The 19,574-nt window shown below is 38.3% G+C and overlaps 2 protein-coding genes across 2 annotated transcripts; both read right to left on the bottom strand.

Annotated features, from left to right (window-relative positions):
* Positions 1-791: 791 nt before the first annotated feature.
* Positions 792-9,967, bottom strand: pank2 (pantothenate kinase 2). The gene is made up of 7 exons (XM_042500292.2): positions 9,579-9,967; positions 7,890-8,242; positions 6,979-7,232; positions 5,015-5,191; positions 4,418-4,541; positions 3,581-3,706; positions 792-3,487 (listed from the first exon to the last, which is right to left on the bottom strand). Exons 1-7 carry the CDS (start codon positions 9,790-9,792, stop codon positions 3,437-3,439), a joined length of 1,299 nt encoding a protein of 432 aa, XP_042356226.1. The 5' UTR covers positions 9,793-9,967; the 3' UTR covers positions 792-3,436.
* Positions 9,968-10,879: 912 nt separating this feature from the next.
* On the bottom strand, positions 10,880-18,794 carry LOC121953286 (uncharacterized). The gene is made up of 5 exons (XM_042500287.2): positions 18,395-18,794; positions 16,586-16,708; positions 15,606-15,807; positions 14,195-14,928; positions 10,880-13,455 (listed from the first exon to the last, which is right to left on the bottom strand). The coding sequence occupies exons 1-5, from the start codon at positions 18,476-18,478 to the stop codon at positions 12,712-12,714; spliced, it is 1,887 nt and encodes a 628-aa protein (XP_042356221.2). The 5' UTR covers positions 18,479-18,794; the 3' UTR covers positions 10,880-12,711.
* Positions 18,795-19,574: the final 780 nt, after the last annotated feature.

Genomic DNA, 19,574 nt, shown 5'->3' with positions numbered 1-19,574 from the left:
CACGTAAACACTAGGAAACATTTTTCGTCAGAACACCCGCAAATCACCACGGGGTTTCCGGGCGAGTGTCGCATGGACACTCCCGCCTGGTTAGCCACTTAGCTTAGTTAGCAAAAAGACTGTAAACAGACAGAAACAGATAATCTGAGTCTGTCCAAAGCAGATAAAATCAGTTTACTAGTTAAACAAGTACAAAAGACAGTAAGGGAAGGTAAAAGTGTATTTTACAAAAGTACTTTTGATGTATTTTGAATATTAAAATGTTCTGCTTCTACTTCACTACATTTCAATGGCAAATTTTGAACTTTTACTCTGCTGTTTTTTTTTTGGAAATACTTTTATTCATATATGCATCTACTTGTATTCATTGCAATATAATCTGTTTTGATTGTTATGAATAATGCAAGACTCAATATTCCTATTCCATAATTAAATTGTACATTGTTACATAAAAAGGCTTGACTACTACCTTGCATTATATAATAAAATATATGATTTACCACATGCAACTTTTAGTGCATTAGTATTTACATACAAATGTACCAATACTTAGGATTCATTGATGAATGGAGTCTGAAATTGGTGATTCTGCATTAGTACTTTTTTCATATTTTGATGCTTTTTTTTTACATGTACAGAAATAAAATTTTACATGCAGCACATTTACATTTAGGCAAATACTTCTACACTGAGGTACTGTCACGTTTACTTAAGTAATAAAACAAGTACTTCTTTCACTGGGTAAACCTAACGTAAAGCTACATCAGAAGCAACACAGACAACACCACAACTTTTGTCACAAAGGTATGAAAAGTTTGTATTCAATAGTGACAAAGCAGTAAGAAATATGTAATGACTCTGTTACAAAAAATACAAAGTTTTCTCTATGTAACATTACAAGCAAACAACAGAGGGAAACCTACAGAATTACAAACCAGTTTGTCTCAGTTTAAATCACATCGCCGAACACATTATTGTATTTCATACAAAAACATGACAGGCACTTCATTTAAAATCAACTCAACTCAACTTTCAGATACACTATTTCTAGTAACTGACTGCTGAAAAACAGAGTCCACTGAGTTTCTAACTATTTCAGGAGTCAAATCTCTCCATTAGGTAGTCAAAGATTCATTATGGTCCCTGTAATCCGTCGATGGACCGATGACTGAACAAACGGGTGACACTGAAATAGGACGGATAAGCATTATATTGGATGATGGGACAAATAACTGGTAACACATGAGAGACACAAGTTCTACCTTTAAAAGCCTCCTGAAAGCAAACGCTTCAGGGAGAAGCCAAATCAAGACAAATCAAATTTAAACAGTACAGACTGAACATGGTCAACAAGACAAAAACGGTTTGGGCTCATAGGACCTAAAACCTCCATTGGAGGGATGCATCAAGTTTTTTTTTCAATAAAATCACTTTTTGATTGAATCTGGGGAAGATTCAGGGATGTAATGCCCCAAATTTTTCCCTCCAGGATTTCATAATGTCGCGATCGCAACCATTCACGACTATTTCTGCAATTTTCACTTGCAGAAATAGGTGCCCATAAACCTTTCAGCATGTAGCGCAATTTGATTTTTCGAAAAGCTGCTGTGAAATCAGGCATTTCAGGATGCAGCGATCCCAAAAAAACTGCCTGTTCAATCCTGAAAGGAACTGATTTATTGCAATCTTCTCACTTGCTCTGATTTCTCTGATTTTTGAGAGAGATGCAGTGGCTCAAGAGCACTTCAGCAGGGCAAAGGGACCTCAGTTTACACTAATTTTTTACAGTGTGGTCTCACTAACCCCAAAACTGATTGTCCAGATTTCCTGATATTACTACTGTTGCAAAAAACAGCTTTGAGTTAACACTTGACAAACATTCCCAGTGTGTTGGAAAATAATATAAATGATACAAATTCTATAACAGTAGCAGTTAATATCTCCATTAAAAAGCAAGTCTGATGAAATGGCGACCTCTTGTGCATTTTTTTAAAATCAATTATGGTGTCAATAAAGAGACAGAAATGTTTAAATGAAATGAAATTAGTCCAGTGAGAAACTCTTGCTTCTTTTACGAAGCAAGTCTGACTGGTGACAAGGAGCACATGGTAAAGGCTTTGTTTCAGCAGTACCAGATGGATGGGAGTACTATCATATCTTGCCTTACAGTCACGTTACAGAATACTCTAGTAACCAAGTACTTTTCATTTTAGAGGTAAACCATCTCAACTTTCAAGATATCATCCCTTACTTTTACACAGGGTTCCTAGTTTAAGGCAACTGGGATTTAAGACTTTTAATGACCCTCAAAATTTAAATTCAGAACCAATTTTACAAAAACCAAAACTGAAGGAAAAAACAAAAAACAAAATCAGCATTAATAATTTGGGTTTAGGGAGAACTTTGCCTGAATACTTATTGTAACATACATCATGAGTTTTTGTGACCTTAATGCTTAAAGCATTTGTTTTTAAGTTACCGATTATTTCAACATTTTACAATTAAAAAAAAAAAAATCATAAAATCCTACTTCCCATGTCTTAGCATTTTTAAGACTTTCAAGAGATTAATTTAAGACATTTCAATACCAATTAAGGCCTTATTTTGAGATGTATGAATTAGTGTTAAAAGCATTAGTTAATTCAGACAGAAAATCAATCTGAAACATCATAACCACAAAAATGTCAACAACAAAAAAAACCAGGTTCCAGCTTTTCAAATATGAAGATTTCCTACATTTCTTTTTCTTTTGTGATAGTAAAAATGTATATATTTGGGTTTAGACTTGCTTTTGGGACAAAAACAGAGGTAATCTTTGGTTCTAGAAACTTTAGTTGGGCATTTTTATCCATTTTCTGACGTTTATAGACATTACAACAAATTAAAACACATTAAGGGCATAAAACATGAATTATGCTTTAGTAGTAACATCTTTCCTGTGTCTTTCTTAAAAATCCACAACCAATAAATTCAACCATCCAACTGGTACCAATGTAGAGTAAAGTAAAACCTAAAAAGGAATATTTGGCCCAGGACCTGATACCCACTGAGGGTAAATGAAGTTCACAAAACTAGACTATGTGTTAACGAGTACTTTTTAACCCGAGTATTTCAGGCATCCGTGGTGAATTTCCTTGAGATGTTTCAGACCAAACTTGGCTTTTTTTCTCCAAACAATGACTTTGCTGCATACAGCTTTGGTCCGTGCAGGAAACAGACTTCTATCCACCGACCACGACAAGAGATGTGAATCGAAATTTAAAAGACACTTTCACCAATTTTCAAACCAAAGACCTCCAAATGTTTGACAGATTGCCTGCCGCAACCAAAATTTACCAGTAAGTGGCCCACAGTGGAATTACCTCTGGACAGTCTAAAGTGCTAATGGTCTCTGCAGCAGATTGACAGGTGCTTCTTTGGATGTAGTTCGGACGGATTAGGACGGATGCAGAAGCTCTAACAGGGCTCCAACCGCTCCAAAGTAACCCTAAAATAAAGAAGAAGTCAGAAATCATTCAGCCCATCCAAAGCACAACATTTTCAGTCTTCAAGGTCGATAAGGATTATAGGTATTATTTACCTCGTGCTGTAAGAAAAGTGCCTTCAGCTGTCCTTTGGACCAGTAGTCCATGGCGTAGGCCAGCAGCTTCATGGAGAGCGTGTTCACTCTCAGGAAGTTCCCCACAAACACCACTCGCTCTATGTTCTTTGTGGTGAAAGAGAATTAAAGTTTATTATCTGAAAACAGCAAAAACACAACTTAAAAATACTATCAACAAATCAAACTGTGAAATATGTTGAAGCCCTTATTCAGCAGCTAATTTCAGCTAAGCAATCTGATTGGTTGAAGACTCTCTCCAACACTGCTGACAATTCTTCTTATTGTTTTTTTTTTTTTTACAATTTATTGAGTCTAATCAATAAGATTCAAATATTATCAAAAATGCCCCCTCAAGCTGTTTCCTGCACTGTATATCTTTAAAGTTGTTGGTCATCAATTATTGGTTTTTAACTTAAATCTACACATTATATGACTTCTGATTAAGACTTCTGTGCATTTGAAACATGTTACTTTCAATGCTAAATATAAAAAACAGATCTCATTCATAATTTCTGTTTTTTGTCTATTATTGGTTTTTGAGTTTTACGTCCTCTGCTGAAGGCAGAAAGACACGTGGATAACGCAGCGAACCTCCTCTACGCCTTCATAGCCCTGTACAATGCTGCTTGATCAAGACGCCACAAGGCAGCACCGTAAAGAGGCTGAAGGCAAAGAGAAAACGACCAGCAGGGAAAAAAAACAGGAGGCGAACTGATATTTTTCTATTAGTAGGTGAAGTCATCCACCTTCGAGTGTTTTTGCCATTGAATAATAAAAATACAATAAAGTAACTCAGCTACAGCGACTGTGACTGACCTCATTGAGAGCACACATCCTGGTGATGGAGCCAATGTTATTGGTGATGGTGACCAGTGTTGCTCTGGCCAGGTCCTCTTTGGACACCGACTCCCTCTTCTCTTTGGACATCATGTTGCCAAAACTGTCAAATCAAAAACAAGAGCCGGGCTAAATGAACAAAAAGTTCAGGAATGCTAAAACTCAACAATAAACTGCATCAAACAAACATATTTATGAACTGCACATACTGAAAGTGGCTCATGTTCACATCAAGTTCGATTCAAGGCTCCTTGTTTTCAGCCTAAGATCGAAAATTAAAGTAAGCACTGTCCTGGTTACTCGTTTCATTAAAGCTGGCATTGTGTTAATGCTGAAATCAAACAAAAACAGGCATGTGAAGTATAGTAAAAAATAAAACCTTTAAGAAGAAAACAGGTAGGATTAAATAAGTTTGTATATCTTCTTACTCCCTTTCGCTGAGTCAAATAATGCAATCTGAATTCATTATGCCCCCCCCCCCTTCTTTTTTGTTAATGTTTTTTAGTACTGTATTTGTTGTATTTTACATGTTTGAAATAAAGACATCAATCAATCAAAAGCTGCTGTAAAGCGTACCTTGAGGCCACAGCCCAGCCTGGCAGCCCGAACCTCTCATAGTCTCCTCCATAGATGTCCCGGACCAGCTTGTCCACTCGAGTGCTCTCCCCTTGTGAAGCCATTTCTAGAGCTTCCTCGAACGTAGAGCAGCCGGTCAGCAGGCAACACAGTCCCAAAAAGGTCCCACCACCGAGGCTGTAAACACACAGGTTAACAGAGGGATCATACATTAAAACATTAATATTCTAGAAACGCATTGGTCTAGACTTGGTAGGAATTGTACGACTGAGCCAATTTTTTTTGAGACTTTCAGATTCAATTTTTCATATTGTGAGAAAAAAACCTCATATTATTACAAGAAAAAAAGTTGTAATTTTATGAGAATTAACTTGTATTATTACAAGAATGAAGCCGTTATTTTACGAGAAAAAAGAAGTCTTGATTTTATAGGAATGAAGTTGTATTAGGTCTTATTTTGATGAGAAAGGGGATATTATATTATAGAAATAAAAATATTGCCTGCAAACAATAAAACAGGTGAGAGCACAGTTGCTAAGAAGGCTGCCAAAGCTCTCGCCTGTTTTATAGTTTACTGGCAATTTGTTTTTTATGGAATATAATATCACCTTTCTAATAAAAATACAACTTTATTCTCATTATGTTACAACTTCATTCTTGTAATATTACGAGTTTTGTTGGAAAATTACTACTTTTTTGCTCATAATAATACGACTTTTTTCTCAAAATTACAACTTTATTCTCATAATATTATGACTTTATTCTCAAATCAAAACTTTTTTTTTCTTTAACATGGCCCTTATTCTCCATCTTAGAATCTTAATGTCTCAAGTGGAGTCTAAACTTATGGGTAAAGACCGTCTCTGCAAAAAGTAACAGCGACAACTTAAAAAAAAAAAAAAAGTTTTGTACGTTACACAGACTCCCGAGTCCATGGCCTCCTCTAGTGTCTCTTTCTCAGCACAAAGGGCCATTATGTTACAGTGAAAAGTGAGCATTCATGAGTCTCTTTCAATAACAGCAGACAGAGAAACCACATGTGAAAACAAACCATTGGAGAGTGGGAGGACGGCAGGGTGTCTACAGGTATACACATGTTAAATTTAGGCCTTTTAAAGACAGTTTTATTCCACTTTAAATAAAAATTAAGAGCCAACTTGTGATGGAAATACACCTCAAAAGTGCAGATGTCTCTTTTGTGATAAACACATTGACGGCAGCTCAAAATGAACTGTGAGGTAAAATGACACTGATGAAATTCTCTGTGTTGACTGCTCTGCACAGAAAGCACAGATGCACTTACTGCATGATTGAAATGCACAGAGCGGGCATAAATAAGGGCACTGCACGCACACAGGTGTTGTGACGTGACTAAAAAAAACCCCTATCTATCAGATCTGAATTTAAGATATTTTAAGACTTTTTAAGTTCCTACTGTCAGTTCAACTAACATATTTAAAACATAAACCCTTTGAAACCTGGAGCGACATCACTTTTACTGAGCAGCTTTCACTCGTTAAGCTGGACTGTTACCGCAGCGCTGTTAAACGTGATGATTTAATCTCTGTAAGCTGCAAACAAACCAAAAGCTCTCCAGTTCAGATATTAAAAGTATTTGAAAATCGCAGCAGTGCTCCATGGTCACAAAATGTGCCTTAATAGTCAGAGTATGGAGCTCTGCAAAAGCCCTGCTCTGTGTGTGTGTCTGTGGGGGGCAGAGAGACCTAGAGGAGGGAGAGAGCGAGAGAACAGAAACGCCAACCGCTTATAGAAACAATGTGACAATTTGTACTCAGTGTTCGCAATATAAATACAAAAATACAAATCCTAAACTTTCATTGATTTTTAGAAATTCTACTACTTTTCTAGGTTTTCAATGACTGTGTGAACCCTGAGTATTAAGTTACTAATAATCGGAGTCCACCTGCAACCATGGCTGGTACACAGTAAATCTCCATAATCACCTGGTCCCTGTAACTCGTTTGTAGTTGGTCTCAGAGTAGACGGCCAGGATGCTGACCCCAGACCCTATGTTGACCAGCAGCAGCGGGTAGGGGTTCTCCAGTGTGTAGGGCCTCTGGATGCAGCGATCTGGGTCGGTGGGGTTTTCAAAGTAGTAGCACTCCGAGGGTCCGCCGGTCACCACTGAGTCGATGTACAACACCCCCCGTATCAAACAGTCAAGCTCATCCAGCTTGTGAAGCTGCAGGTCCGCCATCTTTGTGGTGAGAGGAAAGAGAACATGGACAACGTCACTGAGGGGACGTGGTCACGGGTCAGCAGAACACACAGGCGGGAAACTGGGGGAGGAGGGAGAGCACGGGGTAAGAAAACAGGAACCTTCATCACAATACTACTGAAATATGTCTCACCAGAAACACAAAATCACATCTGTTTTGATTAAATTCACAGCTGAGACAGATTTATTTTCTTGCCCTCAGTAGCACAGACTTGTTTAATTGTACATCCATCAGTTTGTTAAACAAATAGCACCTCAAGGGACATTTAGAGCAACAATCATGATTTATCTCACTGTAGTCGCTGTTTAAAGGGATTGCTCAGATTTTTGAAGTGGGCTTTTATGAGGTACACATCCATAGTCACATAGTCATTACATACAGTAGTAATATTATAAATAACATTATGTATAGTAATATTATAAATATCTTGAGAACACGCGTGCCCTTTTCGTCCTTGTACCCACTGGCAGCATGCCACATCTTTAAAAGTGGGTTTCAGGTGCTCTCCATCACTGACTAGTCACATTATGCTCTAAAAATATTTTATGACTTGACATTTCTCTCCTCTTTCCTTCCTGTCAGTCTTCCCTGTGCAGCCTGAAAAAGCAAACAGAGGAGCGCAGCTGCAAACCCACCGTGCGGAAATCGGACTCAAACTTGTACGCGCCCCCTCCCGTGGCGCAGAGGGTGGTGTGGAGGCTCGAGAAGTGCTTGTTGCGGCCCATCTGCAGGAAGGCCGGCAGGTCGTGCGTGGGGAAGCGGATGAAGTGCAGGTTGCCCGTCCTGCCGCACAGCGTCAGGTCCTGCAGCTCCAGGTGCACGTCTCTGATACCCGTTTTACCGTAGGCGGTGTTGGAGGTGAGGTAGCGCCGGATGCTCTTCAGGTTCTCCACCTCCTCCTGCTCCTCCTCGGCTGTGATGTCTTTGGGCTCAAAGTACACCAGCTTCACCAGGGTGCCTCCGATGTCCATCCCAAACCAGGGAAATGCTGCATTATGTGAGATTGAAAAAGTTAAAGGGGTAGGTTAAAATCATTAAATGAATGGATTAGTTCATACTTCTTCCTATTCCTTTTTGCACATGTAAATTGAGGCAATTGTGGATGCCATTGATTGTCCTTTTTTCTTTTTGTTTTTCATATGATTTTGGGGTGGTCTTCCCTCACAAATAGAGGGGAAAGACATTGTGATGCAGTCCTTTGGACCCCCCAAAAAAACAGTATTTTCAAAAGCTTTTTCCTCTCAAATTTCTTTTCTTTACTCAGAAATTAGTTTTCTTAAAATTTTTGTACTTTCTAAACTCAGATAATATTACCCCCCCCCCAGAAACAAAGGACTTTTTTGTCCCAAATTTTCAACTTTATAAACCCAGAGATTAGCTGACTTTTTGCAACATTAATCTCAGAAATTCATTTTTTTTCTCCCTTACAATATTGCCCTTTATTTATTTATTTTTTAAAATCTTCAGTGGCCCTGATACACTGTCATAGTCTGCATATATTTGTACAGTACTCTTGTTTGATTTAGTTTTAATTTTCAACATTTTAATTTTTTTCTCCTTACGCAGTTTTTCACTAATAGCAGATTTGTTTGCAATTTAACATTTTCATCCCTTTAACTATTTTATTTCTATTTATAACGTCTGATTTTTTTTCAAAATATAATTTAACCTATTATTGCGATTGCTATCATGTTATTTTTCCTTTTAGCCCACTAATGTGAATTCAGAGCATTGCTTTAAAATAGCTTCAGTCAGTTTGAATAAATAATGTTTTGATGATAATGAACTCATGTTTTCGTTATATTTTACATATTCGAAACAGAGACATGAGTCAATAAATCAGATTTTTTTAAATCCCTCCCCGTCACTATAAGTTGATTTATCTTACATTTGATCGTAGTATCTTGTTTTATCTTAAATATCTGGATGCTCAGTGACGGTGAGGATGGATGCGGCTGGTGTCTCGGCGTTGGCCGACATAACGGTTATCAGCTTCATCCTCAGCAGCAGAAGTACAGTGTGTACCGCGAACGCCATCTTGTTGCAAAACAGATCCTGGCTATTTACTGACACTACAGCTCACCCATATTACATTGTTAAACCAATACCGACATTATTTTGTCTACCTTCTCGCCATAACAGCATATTATACAGCCGCTTAAGATATATATTTGAATAATGTTTCAGATTTAATATCAGTTGCGGGTTTTATTTCCTAATCTGTATCTTCGGTCTTTTGTGGGGAACGCCTTTGATTTGTGTACACATACAACAACGATGCCAGTAAATACACTAAGCCCGTGCTAGTAACAGTTAACACCTACGCGGCCTTGTTTTCTTCACCGAGTCGCTCCGATGTCTGGACGTCGAGTTGGAGGTCCGCCGGTCGGAGGTGGCTCTTCCTGCGGGCGCGGCCGTCTCATTGTTGGGTTCGTTTCTGAAATAACCGGGCATCTCCTTGTCGGAGCGCGGCTGCTTCGTGGGCGTTTCGTCTTCGTCGATACTCTCGTCGTCGCGTTGGTGGCCATTGAACGCCATTGAAAACGACTAATTCGCTACATATATACTGCAGTTTGTGGCGAATAAAATCATTAAATGTTAACGATTTTTGTGGACAATGAAGTCCGGAGCTCTGTGAGCTAGCTAATTAGCTAGCTAAGTAGCTGTGTCGTTGTAACGGCCGGGGAGCAGGTCCTATTTATGCTCTCTGTCGGGACCGCGGGGGGCGGGGCCAGAAGCTGACTGAAGGACGCCAGAACCAATCAGAGCGCGAATCCGCCAGTTAGAAAACAGTTCATAAAAGGAGGCTGATGTCATTTTTTGGGATTTTTTTTTCACCAAAAAACGGCAAGTATTATTTAATTAACTACTAAATGCTTCCTTACTTAAAAACGTAACTCATGAAAAAAACAAAGGAATATAAATGAAATATATATGCACACACATACGCACATATATGTATATATACATACATAAACATACAAATATATATCATTGTGACCAAATATGCCCTACAAAGTAGAATTGTAGGGCAAAAAAATGCATCATATATGCTCTAACTTTGCACATACATATACATACATACACACATATATTTAAATATAAACTGTATGTATATTTACACACACACACACACACACACACACACACACATACATAAACCTGTATTCTTTTCTGCAAAATTAAATAAATAAATAACAATAATAATAATAATTTTGTTTTTAAACTTTGTTTGAAAAATGACTAATAAATCTACCTTCTATAAACAGTAAATCAAGCACTATTTTATAATCCCAAACACCTAAAAACTGAAAACTAATCCATTAATTCTATAATAATAATAATAATAATAATAACTTTATTATATCGCACCTTTAAAATAGTTGTTTACAAAGTGCTTTGACAGATAAAGCAAAGGCGTGAACTCGTGTATTAATAAAAATAAAAAAGTTTTAGAAAATATAAGAATAAATGCAATAAAAGACGATAAATATAGGAAGTAATATAACAAGACGACATCACATCAGTAGGAATAAAACGTAGATAAGATGATGAAAACAGATGAATAAGAGGTAGACGAAAAAGTGAATAAATCAAAATGTGAAAAGATGGTATGAAAAATATTTTTCTTTTTTTTAAAGAAAATTCAGGTTTATTGATGTAATTATCAAATTCACAGAGAGGGACAGTGCAAACAAAGTAAGGAAAATGACAATACATCTTTGCAGCTCAAATATCCGCCTAAAGTGTGCAAAGCTTTCTAATTAAAGTTTGGGATGGGTTTTTTTTTTTTACATTTCTAACACTGAATTGACAATGCTGTTAAAATAATCTCATTTTAAGTATGTGACACAGTCAAACATGTTGAGAGAAATCTGTGGAAAAATAAAATGTCTCAAAAATTTACACCAGATGATGGGCAGAGAGCAAACATCAATGGTTTAAACTGGTGGTTACCAAATTTTGAGCTCCAAGGACCTATCAAGTGTGTCAAATTTTTATTGCACATGTTTAAATACTTTCTGATTGTTTCCTTCATTAATAAAAGGCAAAGTGCTTCCTCACAAACCACAGATTTGCAGCAAGTGCATAAATAACCTCAGATTTGAACGCAGCTCCATTAAGTTCCCAAACCAGATTATGAAGGGCAGATTTGGTTTTTGCTCACTGTGGTCAACATCATTCAACAATAAAATTATAAAACATAGTGCAACTTAACAACAAGGCACAGTGGTAAAGCACAATGTCATAGTTTCACTAGACGATTATCATGGCCAACAGTTTACGATTACGATTTTATCGCAATATCTCTGAAAAATTTGACAAAAACAAAACAAAAAAAGGATGTCATAATACTTTCAGTAAAATAAATCCTTAAGTGCATTTTGTCTCGTTTTTTGGTTAGTGAATTACACTCAAAATTAAGGCTGTGCCCAACTCAAAATTATGTCAGGTGAATCAGATTTGGCTGTTCAATATGAACATTCGACTATTCGTTCCCTTTTTCTTCCCAATAATAACTTTGAGAGTCTGAGCCGAGTTTAGCAGGACTCTCAGGGTGACAGAGTAAGTGTAAGTTCATTTACCTTAACTTTACAAAAGTATACAAAAAGAGAAATTACACTTAACGGAGAGCGAGAAGGCAACCGCATGGCTTTGGGGCAGCGAGACAAAGTGTGATTGTTGTGGCCTGAAATGCCTTTTTTTCACGGCAGCTTTTTTCATGCATAACATGATATTATGCATTTTCAGAGCCAATAAAATACAGCAAATATTTCAGTAAAATCCCAGCTGGTCCAAAGGTTTCTTTGTCATGCTGATCTGAGCCGGCAAAAGGATTTAGACACAGCAAAGTCAATGTCGACGAGGCCGTGTGTGCTCGTAATGAGATGAGTCAAAGTTTTTCTAAGGTTACAGTGATTGTAAAGAGATCACTGAGACTTTGATTTGCATCTAAGTTACAATTCATGGGATGGATATCATGATATGATACCTTTCCAGCGTCTATACTGGCCTAAAATAAAGCAAATATTAAAAACATAGCTGGTTATTTGTCACATAGGTTTCAAGCCAGTCAAGAAGATTCAGAAACATCGGGGTTGACGAGGATGAGATTCACGTGTGCTCACAATAAGATGAGTTGAAGCTGCTGTAAAGTTGCGGCGATTGGAAGAAATTGCAGGGATAGCGTGATTTTTCTGCAATTGCAACATTGCAAAATCCTAGCGGGATTGATAATTAATTGACATGATATCAATATTTCTTTTTTAAAATCACGGTTATCTTCAATACTGGTATATCCAGACACCCATACTTGTGATTAATGACATGATCAAAGGTCTAGCAAGTCAGCTGTTATTACTGAAGGTAATAACTTAACAGCTGCCTCACGCCATCCCAGTCCAATGAATACAGTTAGGCACCGAAACCTTAAAATCAATCTTCCTTTAAAAGGTATTAAATCCCCTTATTTCTAAACCTCCACGCCATCAGCAGTGCACAGGCGCCCACTCCTGCAGCCATCAGAATGTACTTTGTATTAGCCGGCAGGGTGCGAGAGGCCATCTTCTCCTGTGAATCCTTCGGCTCAGCGGGCGCAGGCTCAGAGGGGAGGTGGTTCTCGCTGGAGGCGGCGTTCACACTCACAACACAATCAGCAGCGTTGTTGGATAGCGGCGGTGCAGAAGTGATCTGTTTGGCTGCTTCGCCGGTGACGATTTGAACTTGTGGAGTTGAGATTTGGCCATCTAGATTCATGATAGACGGCTCCTCGGATACATGCACAGAGTTCTCCTGCACTGTCTGCATTCCCAAACTCTGAGCTGGAGACTCGTAGTAGTTTTCCTCCGGTTCGTTGTGGTTAAAAGCGATGCCCTGCTCCTGGCATGGCAGTGCAGACGCTGTTCTCACGGTGGTGGAGGTGACGGCAGAGCACGCAGGAAGGTGGGCAGAGGTGTCATCGTCCGCTGCAGCGTCACTCATTTCCAGACGCTCGCTGTTACCCGAGTAGAACTGCTCCGGCGAGTTGGGTGCAGGGATGGTCGGGCTGCTGTAATTCTGCGGGTGCATGCTGACGAGTCGGCCAGGTTTGCTCAGATACACCGAGAAATCCTCGGAGACAGAGACGTCGTTCTCAGCAGCGGCAGCAGGCTGCGGGGAGGCCGGAGCTTTAGTTTGTGTCCGCCGGCTTTTTCCAACGACCTGCAGGAGAAATTGATATCACATGTCAAATCGAGTTTTAACCCTCAATGGTGTTCCTCCAGGTAACATACCCGTTTTGGGCCGTTTACACCCACAAAATATGTCCTCAGTTATCTTGCAATACTGTAATGACTTTCTGGAGTCCGTGCTGAGTCTCTTTTTTGGGGCCTTTCTCACATGGTTTAGCTCTGTCAGCTCTCTACATACAAATGTTCCTAAAAAATGGATACGCAATAATTGATGTGATGTATAATTTTGAACTTTACTTGATAAATAATGATAAAAAATTGTTAAAATGCAAATGTTGCCTCGATGCCACACAGGAAAGAAACACACCAGGGAACTGTAAACAATCATTTAAATGTAAAACAAATTATTGGAAAAAGAAAATTTGTCAAAATGTCAAGAAAATTATACATTTCAAATTATGTTAGAGAAAACACACATTATATTTTTTTTCAAAATTCAGCACATTTTGAGTAATTTTCCTGTGTTTATTTACTTTTTCCTATTTTGCTTATTTTCAAGTAATTTTCTTGCAGTTTTTCCTCTAATTTCTTACTAATTTTGGGCCATGTCCATTTCTTGGCCAAAACTTTTTTGAAGAAATAGCATATTTAATTCATTCATTTAAATTTGCCTGATGAAGGTTTTGGGACTGAAACAAATTTATTATTATTATTAAGATCAACAGGATGCAGGATGTTTAGTGTTAAAATGATGATATTTTGGGACTCACCTGTGCAGCAGGAGGTTCAGACGTCTCCTCAGGCTGCAGGACAGCAGCAGGTTTGACGTCCACAGGAGGGCTGGTGTCCTGGACTGGAGGCCTCTTTGGGGTCAGGGTGAGGAAAGAGGATCCATCGGTCACATCTGAGTTGATGTGAGCAGGAGAGGGACTCTGTGGTGGTCTGACCTCTGTGGAGGTCGTTGTTGTGTGGGGACGATCTGGGGACGGAGCGTCTGTCTCACGCGGCCCGGCAGGACACGATGGTGGAGGAGCGTCCTCGGAGCCGATCGATACCTGGTTTGCTGCGCTCGTCTGATCAGGGATCACAGCATCGTCTCCACAGACGTCCTGGACGTCTGATTCAGCGTTTTCCTCCGGCTCCTGGTGAGAGTTCACCTCCCTCTGAGGAGGTGGGGTCGTAGAGGCAGGAGAAGGAGGAGGTGTTGATGGAGGAGGTGTCACTTCAACCTGAGCGGGCCGTGGAGGCTCGGGGACGGGCTCAGGAGGGGAGGTGGCCTTGGGAAGTCGAGCTGCTGAGCTCTGAGGGTCTTGCGGACTCACAGGGGTTTCCAGAGGGGGCGAGGCCGGAGCAGCTGGCTCTGACGGAGCCGACGCTCCAGCTGGAGGAGCAGCAGCAGCCGGACCGCTGGCTCCGCTCTCTGGGACGGACACATGACCGGCAGATGGTGCTGGATGGACGTGAGCCCTGACGACAGTGGTTGGAGGGGAGCTGGGGCTGGAATCTGGGGCAAAGCAAATTACACTGTCATTTAAATAAGGGTTCGTACAAACAGGTGCGAGTCAAATTTAAGGACTTTCAAGTACTTGTTCAAGCACTCACTTTTATTTTCAAGGATGAAATTGTTTTCTACATAAACATCTGTTGCAAAGAAATTGCGCAGCTTCATAAATGGAGCAAAGATGCAACCAGAGTTTAATTTCTGTTTAATTACTGCTCAAAACGACAGCAGTTTGAGTGTTTTGCAGGCTCGTGAAACGTCCTGGTGCTGAATATTAACTGGTGCTTATCAAAGATTGATGCTCATACAGCAAATAACTACAGCCACTACCACTCTTTGCTTCCTAGTTTAAACCCTTTCTCTAATACATTTCATAAAATAATTTATCACTCTCTTCTCCTCACATTTATATTCATGTATTTTTCAAAAGACAAAGTTAAAAAATGTGATTTTAAGGTATTCCTGTACTTAGATTTCTGAGTGGAAAATTCAAGTACTTCAAGCACCTCAAGCCCCTTCTATGAACCCTCAGCAGAATAATCTCCGATGCATTTTGTGTAAAAATAACACAGTGCCATCTAAATCTCTGTTTTGGATGCCACCAACTTTCACATCACACAGCATATTTTTCCAGTCTAAATGGAAAACTACATTAAATTTTACACAACAATACACAGTACCAGGTACTTGGCTTGCTGACTTTGGGACGCCTCTCAGAGCGTCGTACTCCGCTCTGATCTCGGCTGCCAGAGTCGGCTGCTCACACGCGTCGAGTGCTTCGATGAACTGCTCCGGCCAGTTTTCTCTCCTCTTCAGACAGTCCAGGAGAGCCACCACGCTGTCACTGTTCCCACGAGTCTCTCTTTTTGCCTCGATGTTTTCCTAAAGTTTGATTTTGGAGGGGAAAAAAAAAACACATTAATTTATCAAAGGTACAGTTTCTTATTGTTAACTGTGCAAAAATGTTCTATTTGTTGTGAAAATGCATCGTTAAGTTTGGAGAAAAACATTAACTATAAATGCTAGACTACAGTTTTTATAAAAAAGTCAAGTACGACATCAAAGCAACCGCGTGCGATGAATATCCAAACAACTTCAGATCCATATTAGCACTGGGTGTCAAAGTAAACACTTTCTGATCATGACTAATACCAAATGTTAGTTCAGACGAAGTCTTGTTAACGCGTTACTGTTTGATAATATATTTAAATTCTCAAAAGGTCACATTTGTTTGTGTGTGTGTGTGTGTGTGTGTGTGTGTGTTCTCATCATTCTCTTATCCTCCCATTTCAAGTATTTTTCTCAAAGACCAAGTTAAAAAATGTCTGATTTTCAAGGTATTCCTGTACTTAAATTTTTGAGTGCCAAATTTGAGTGTTCAGATTATATAGTTCCTGACACACACACACACACACACACACACACACACACACACACATATAATTTTTAAGAAGTTCAGTTGCAGGTGTTTGTGTTAAGACATTTAACATTTGAGAGTTTGCAAATGTTTAAGCAGAGCTTTGGTACATTTTTGGTACTGAATTCACACTAGTGTGGAAAAATTTGGATACTAAGACATAACAGAGACTTCCATGCATCTGTATGCAGTTTGCTGTATCCTCAGCCCGAATCCTCGCCCCCGGTATCTGATGAAACTTACCCTGTCGTGAGGAGTCAAGCAAGGTAGATGGTACATGATTTCTCGCGCGTCCAGCTTTTTCACAAAGGTCGGCATGTTGCGCCGCATGTATCCATTGTACAGCTTGTCGCTGGCAAACGGCATCTGTAAAATCAATCAATCAATTCTAATTGTCACATGAAATCATATGTTAGTGATGATGATAATATTTTGGGGAAGCACCTCGGCCACATTCCTTATTTCTACCATTTTACTGCATGTGAGATGTGAAAGTATCCAAAAACTGCATTAAGGAAACTGCAGTGATCACAGAGACAGTTAGAGGATTTTTTTTTCCAATGGAAACCGAAAGTGAAAATACGATCAGACATCCTGCAGTTGTGGGAGAAAAGGAAACCATTTCTTCTTTGTTGCAATTTACAATCATCATTTCAAGAAAAAATATCTTAAAAAAATATCACAGCTACTACTTCACTTTTAGTCTGTAAAAGTTTGACAAGTTGGCGAGAAAGAGAAGTGAAAACAGATTAATTATATGAATGTGGCACAGTGGCATGAGGAAATCATCAAGGACGTTTTAAACATCTGACTAAGCAGGTCGGGGAAAATTTAAAAGAGGATGCACACAAACAATAACGATAATAGAGACTTACAGCTGCCTGTAAATCATTTAAATATATCATGAAAAGTACTTTTCAAACCTTGCCCTGGAACTAGACGATCATTTCACTGCTGTGTGTTCATATGTTCATGTTTTTATCTTATGTTTATATTCTCTACAATTATTCTTTACTATATTATTATTATTCTATTACTATTTATAGGTAAAAGTACTGATTTCTAAGATTGTGAGGGCTTTGAAGGGGAAACTGAAAACAACAAAGACACTAGAGACTAATACCTGCCTTCATTAGGAAAGCTGCATGCTAACATGCAGAACGTGAGACAAAAATCAGCCTGTAAATAACTAAAATAAATCATCCAAAAATACTTTTCAAGCCTTTTTGGGTGGTAAAACTACTGACTTTTAGGATTGAGGGGATTAAAAAAAGGTTGCACACAGACATCAAGGACAATAGAGACTAACAACTGCTTATAAACAGGTGAAAAATGTGGTGTGAAAATACCTGTCCATGCTTTTTTCTGACTTAAAAGACTGGTAAGACTTAAAAAAGTGTGCGCACAAACAAGTACCATAAAGACTGATATCTGCCTGAAAATAATTGAAATATATCTTAAAAAAAACACTTTACAAGCCTATTCTGGGTAAAATAACTGAGTTAAAAAGATTGGGAAGGCTGCACACAAACATTCAAACACAAACAGGGCATTTAAAAAAGAAATCTGCTGGTAAATCATTGAAATAAATCATTAAAAAACACTTTTTAAACCTTTTTGAGGGTAACAATATTGACTTAAAAGAATGTGAGGACTTTAAAAAAGGTTGCACAGAAACAACAAGGACATTAGATACAAATACCTGCTATAAATCATTGAAATAAATCATGCAAAAATACCTTTCAAGGTTTTTCGGGGGTTTAACTACCAAATTGTAACATTGAGAGGCCTTTAAAAGGCTGCACACAATAAACAAGGACTACATAAATGCTGTAAAATTAAACTATCAAACGTGAATTAGCATTGAAATTAGCATTAGCTTACTTTATATTGATAAACACGGCACATGCTAACTAATGTGCTAAAACTAGCTAGCTAAAACTAACAGTTGGCACTCTATTTTTGACAAAAACGCTCAATGAAACGCCAACTGATAAAATATCACACTTAATCAAGATTAATAGATCTTAATGTGATGTAATCTGGTCTCACCTTTCGTGTTTTGGTGCCTGAGCGGCTCGTGTCTCCCTCTGTGAAGCTCTTCCTGCTCCCTCTGACCGTCTTCTTCACACACATCTGGGCAGACCCGTTTTCTGTTTCTATTGGACGACGGCGCCGTCAATCAAAGCGCAGACCAATAGGATTGAGGACGTGCTGTAAAGAAGGCGGGGCGTGTTTGAGCTCTATAAAAGTGCTGCTTGACCCCAAAACACCAGTTTAGCTGCTCTGTAATGGGAAGACAGGAGAGTTAGAGTTTGTTGTTACTGGTTTTAGATGACAAAATTTTTTAAAAATATTTTCAATATACTAAAAGCTAAGATTTAAAAAAAATTATTATCACATATTGGGATATGACAATGATTAGAAGCAACATTTTTTTTTATAAACTATTATTTTTTGTGAAGTGTCAGATACTCACACTCATAACGCTCTGCACACAAAATGTGCTTTTCAAAATCAGGCTATAAAAAAATATTATAAATGAATATGTTTTTCAGTCCCAGTCATAAATATCAAATATTCATCCAATTTAACTTTCAATGCCAGGTTTTTGGTCATGATGCCACCATAATGTAACATTTAAAGAAAGAACCATTTTAATATTTTTTTAAAAAGAAATAAATAAATTGCAATATATGTTATTGCAATATTCATAATGCAAAACATTTTAAATCAACCTAATATTGTATCATAATTTAGGTATCATGATAATATCGTAAATATTCATTAATTTTCCGAATTTTACCTCGTTAATGCCAGGTTCTGGTCATGATGACCCTATAATTTAAGATTAAAAAAGAAATAATTTTAATGTTTTGCAACATTAATAATATTGCAAAACATTCAAAAACACCCTAATATTGTATCCCAATTTAGGTATGATGATAATATCCTTTAAATTGTCATGACGCCACTGTTTTTAGATGAAAGTAAAAACAAAAAAATAATAATTTTAATATACTACATGCTAATTAGATTCCCCCCCCCCCTTTTTTTTGGATTATCACAGCCTGGGGTATGTCAGTGATTTGCAGCAGCATCGATTGTTACAGTGCACCTGGTAGAAATAGCATTTATTTTCTTGATATACCAAATTTGTTGAAATAAGATGCTCAGGGGGAAAATAGCAAAAATGACAATTTCAATGGCAAAAGCCAAGAATGACACCCAG

Source organism: Plectropomus leopardus, chromosome 14, assembly GCF_026936395.1.
Source record: "Plectropomus leopardus strain MGB_pleo_1.0 chromosome 14, ASM2693639v1, whole genome shotgun sequence".
In the NCBI taxonomy this organism is placed as follows: Eukaryota; Metazoa; Chordata; class Actinopteri; order Perciformes; family Serranidae; genus Plectropomus; species Plectropomus leopardus.
The sequence above is the reverse complement of the archived record's forward strand: the minus strand, read 5'-3'. Positions and strand labels throughout refer to the sequence as shown.

Bases quoted from the DNA above. Each gene is read 5' to 3' on its own strand.
- pank2 (XM_042500292.2), bottom strand. From the start codon at position 9,792: ATGGCGTTCAATGGCCACCAACGCGACGACGAGAGTATCGACGAAGAC. The intron at 4,542-5,014 runs GTACGCTTTACA...TTGATTTGACAG, and splicing joins GGCTGGGCTGTGGCCTCAAG to TTTTGGCAACATGATGTCCA. The intron at 3,707-4,417 runs GTCAGTCACAGT...TTCACCACAAAG, and splicing joins GGATGTGTGCTCTCAATGAG to AACATAGAGCGAGTGGTGTT.
- LOC121953286 (XM_042500287.2), bottom strand. From the start codon at position 18,478: ATGTGTGTGAAGAAGACGGTCAGAGGGAGCAGGAAGAGCTTCACAGAG. The intron at 14,929-15,605 runs GTACTGTGTATT...GCTTTGCCCCAG, and splicing joins GTCAGCAAGCCAAGTACCTG to ATTCCAGCCCCAGCTCCCCT. The intron at 13,456-14,194 runs GTGAGTCCCAAA...TTTCTCCTGCAG, and splicing joins CTGAACCTCCTGCTGCACAG to GTCGTTGGAAAAAGCCGGCG.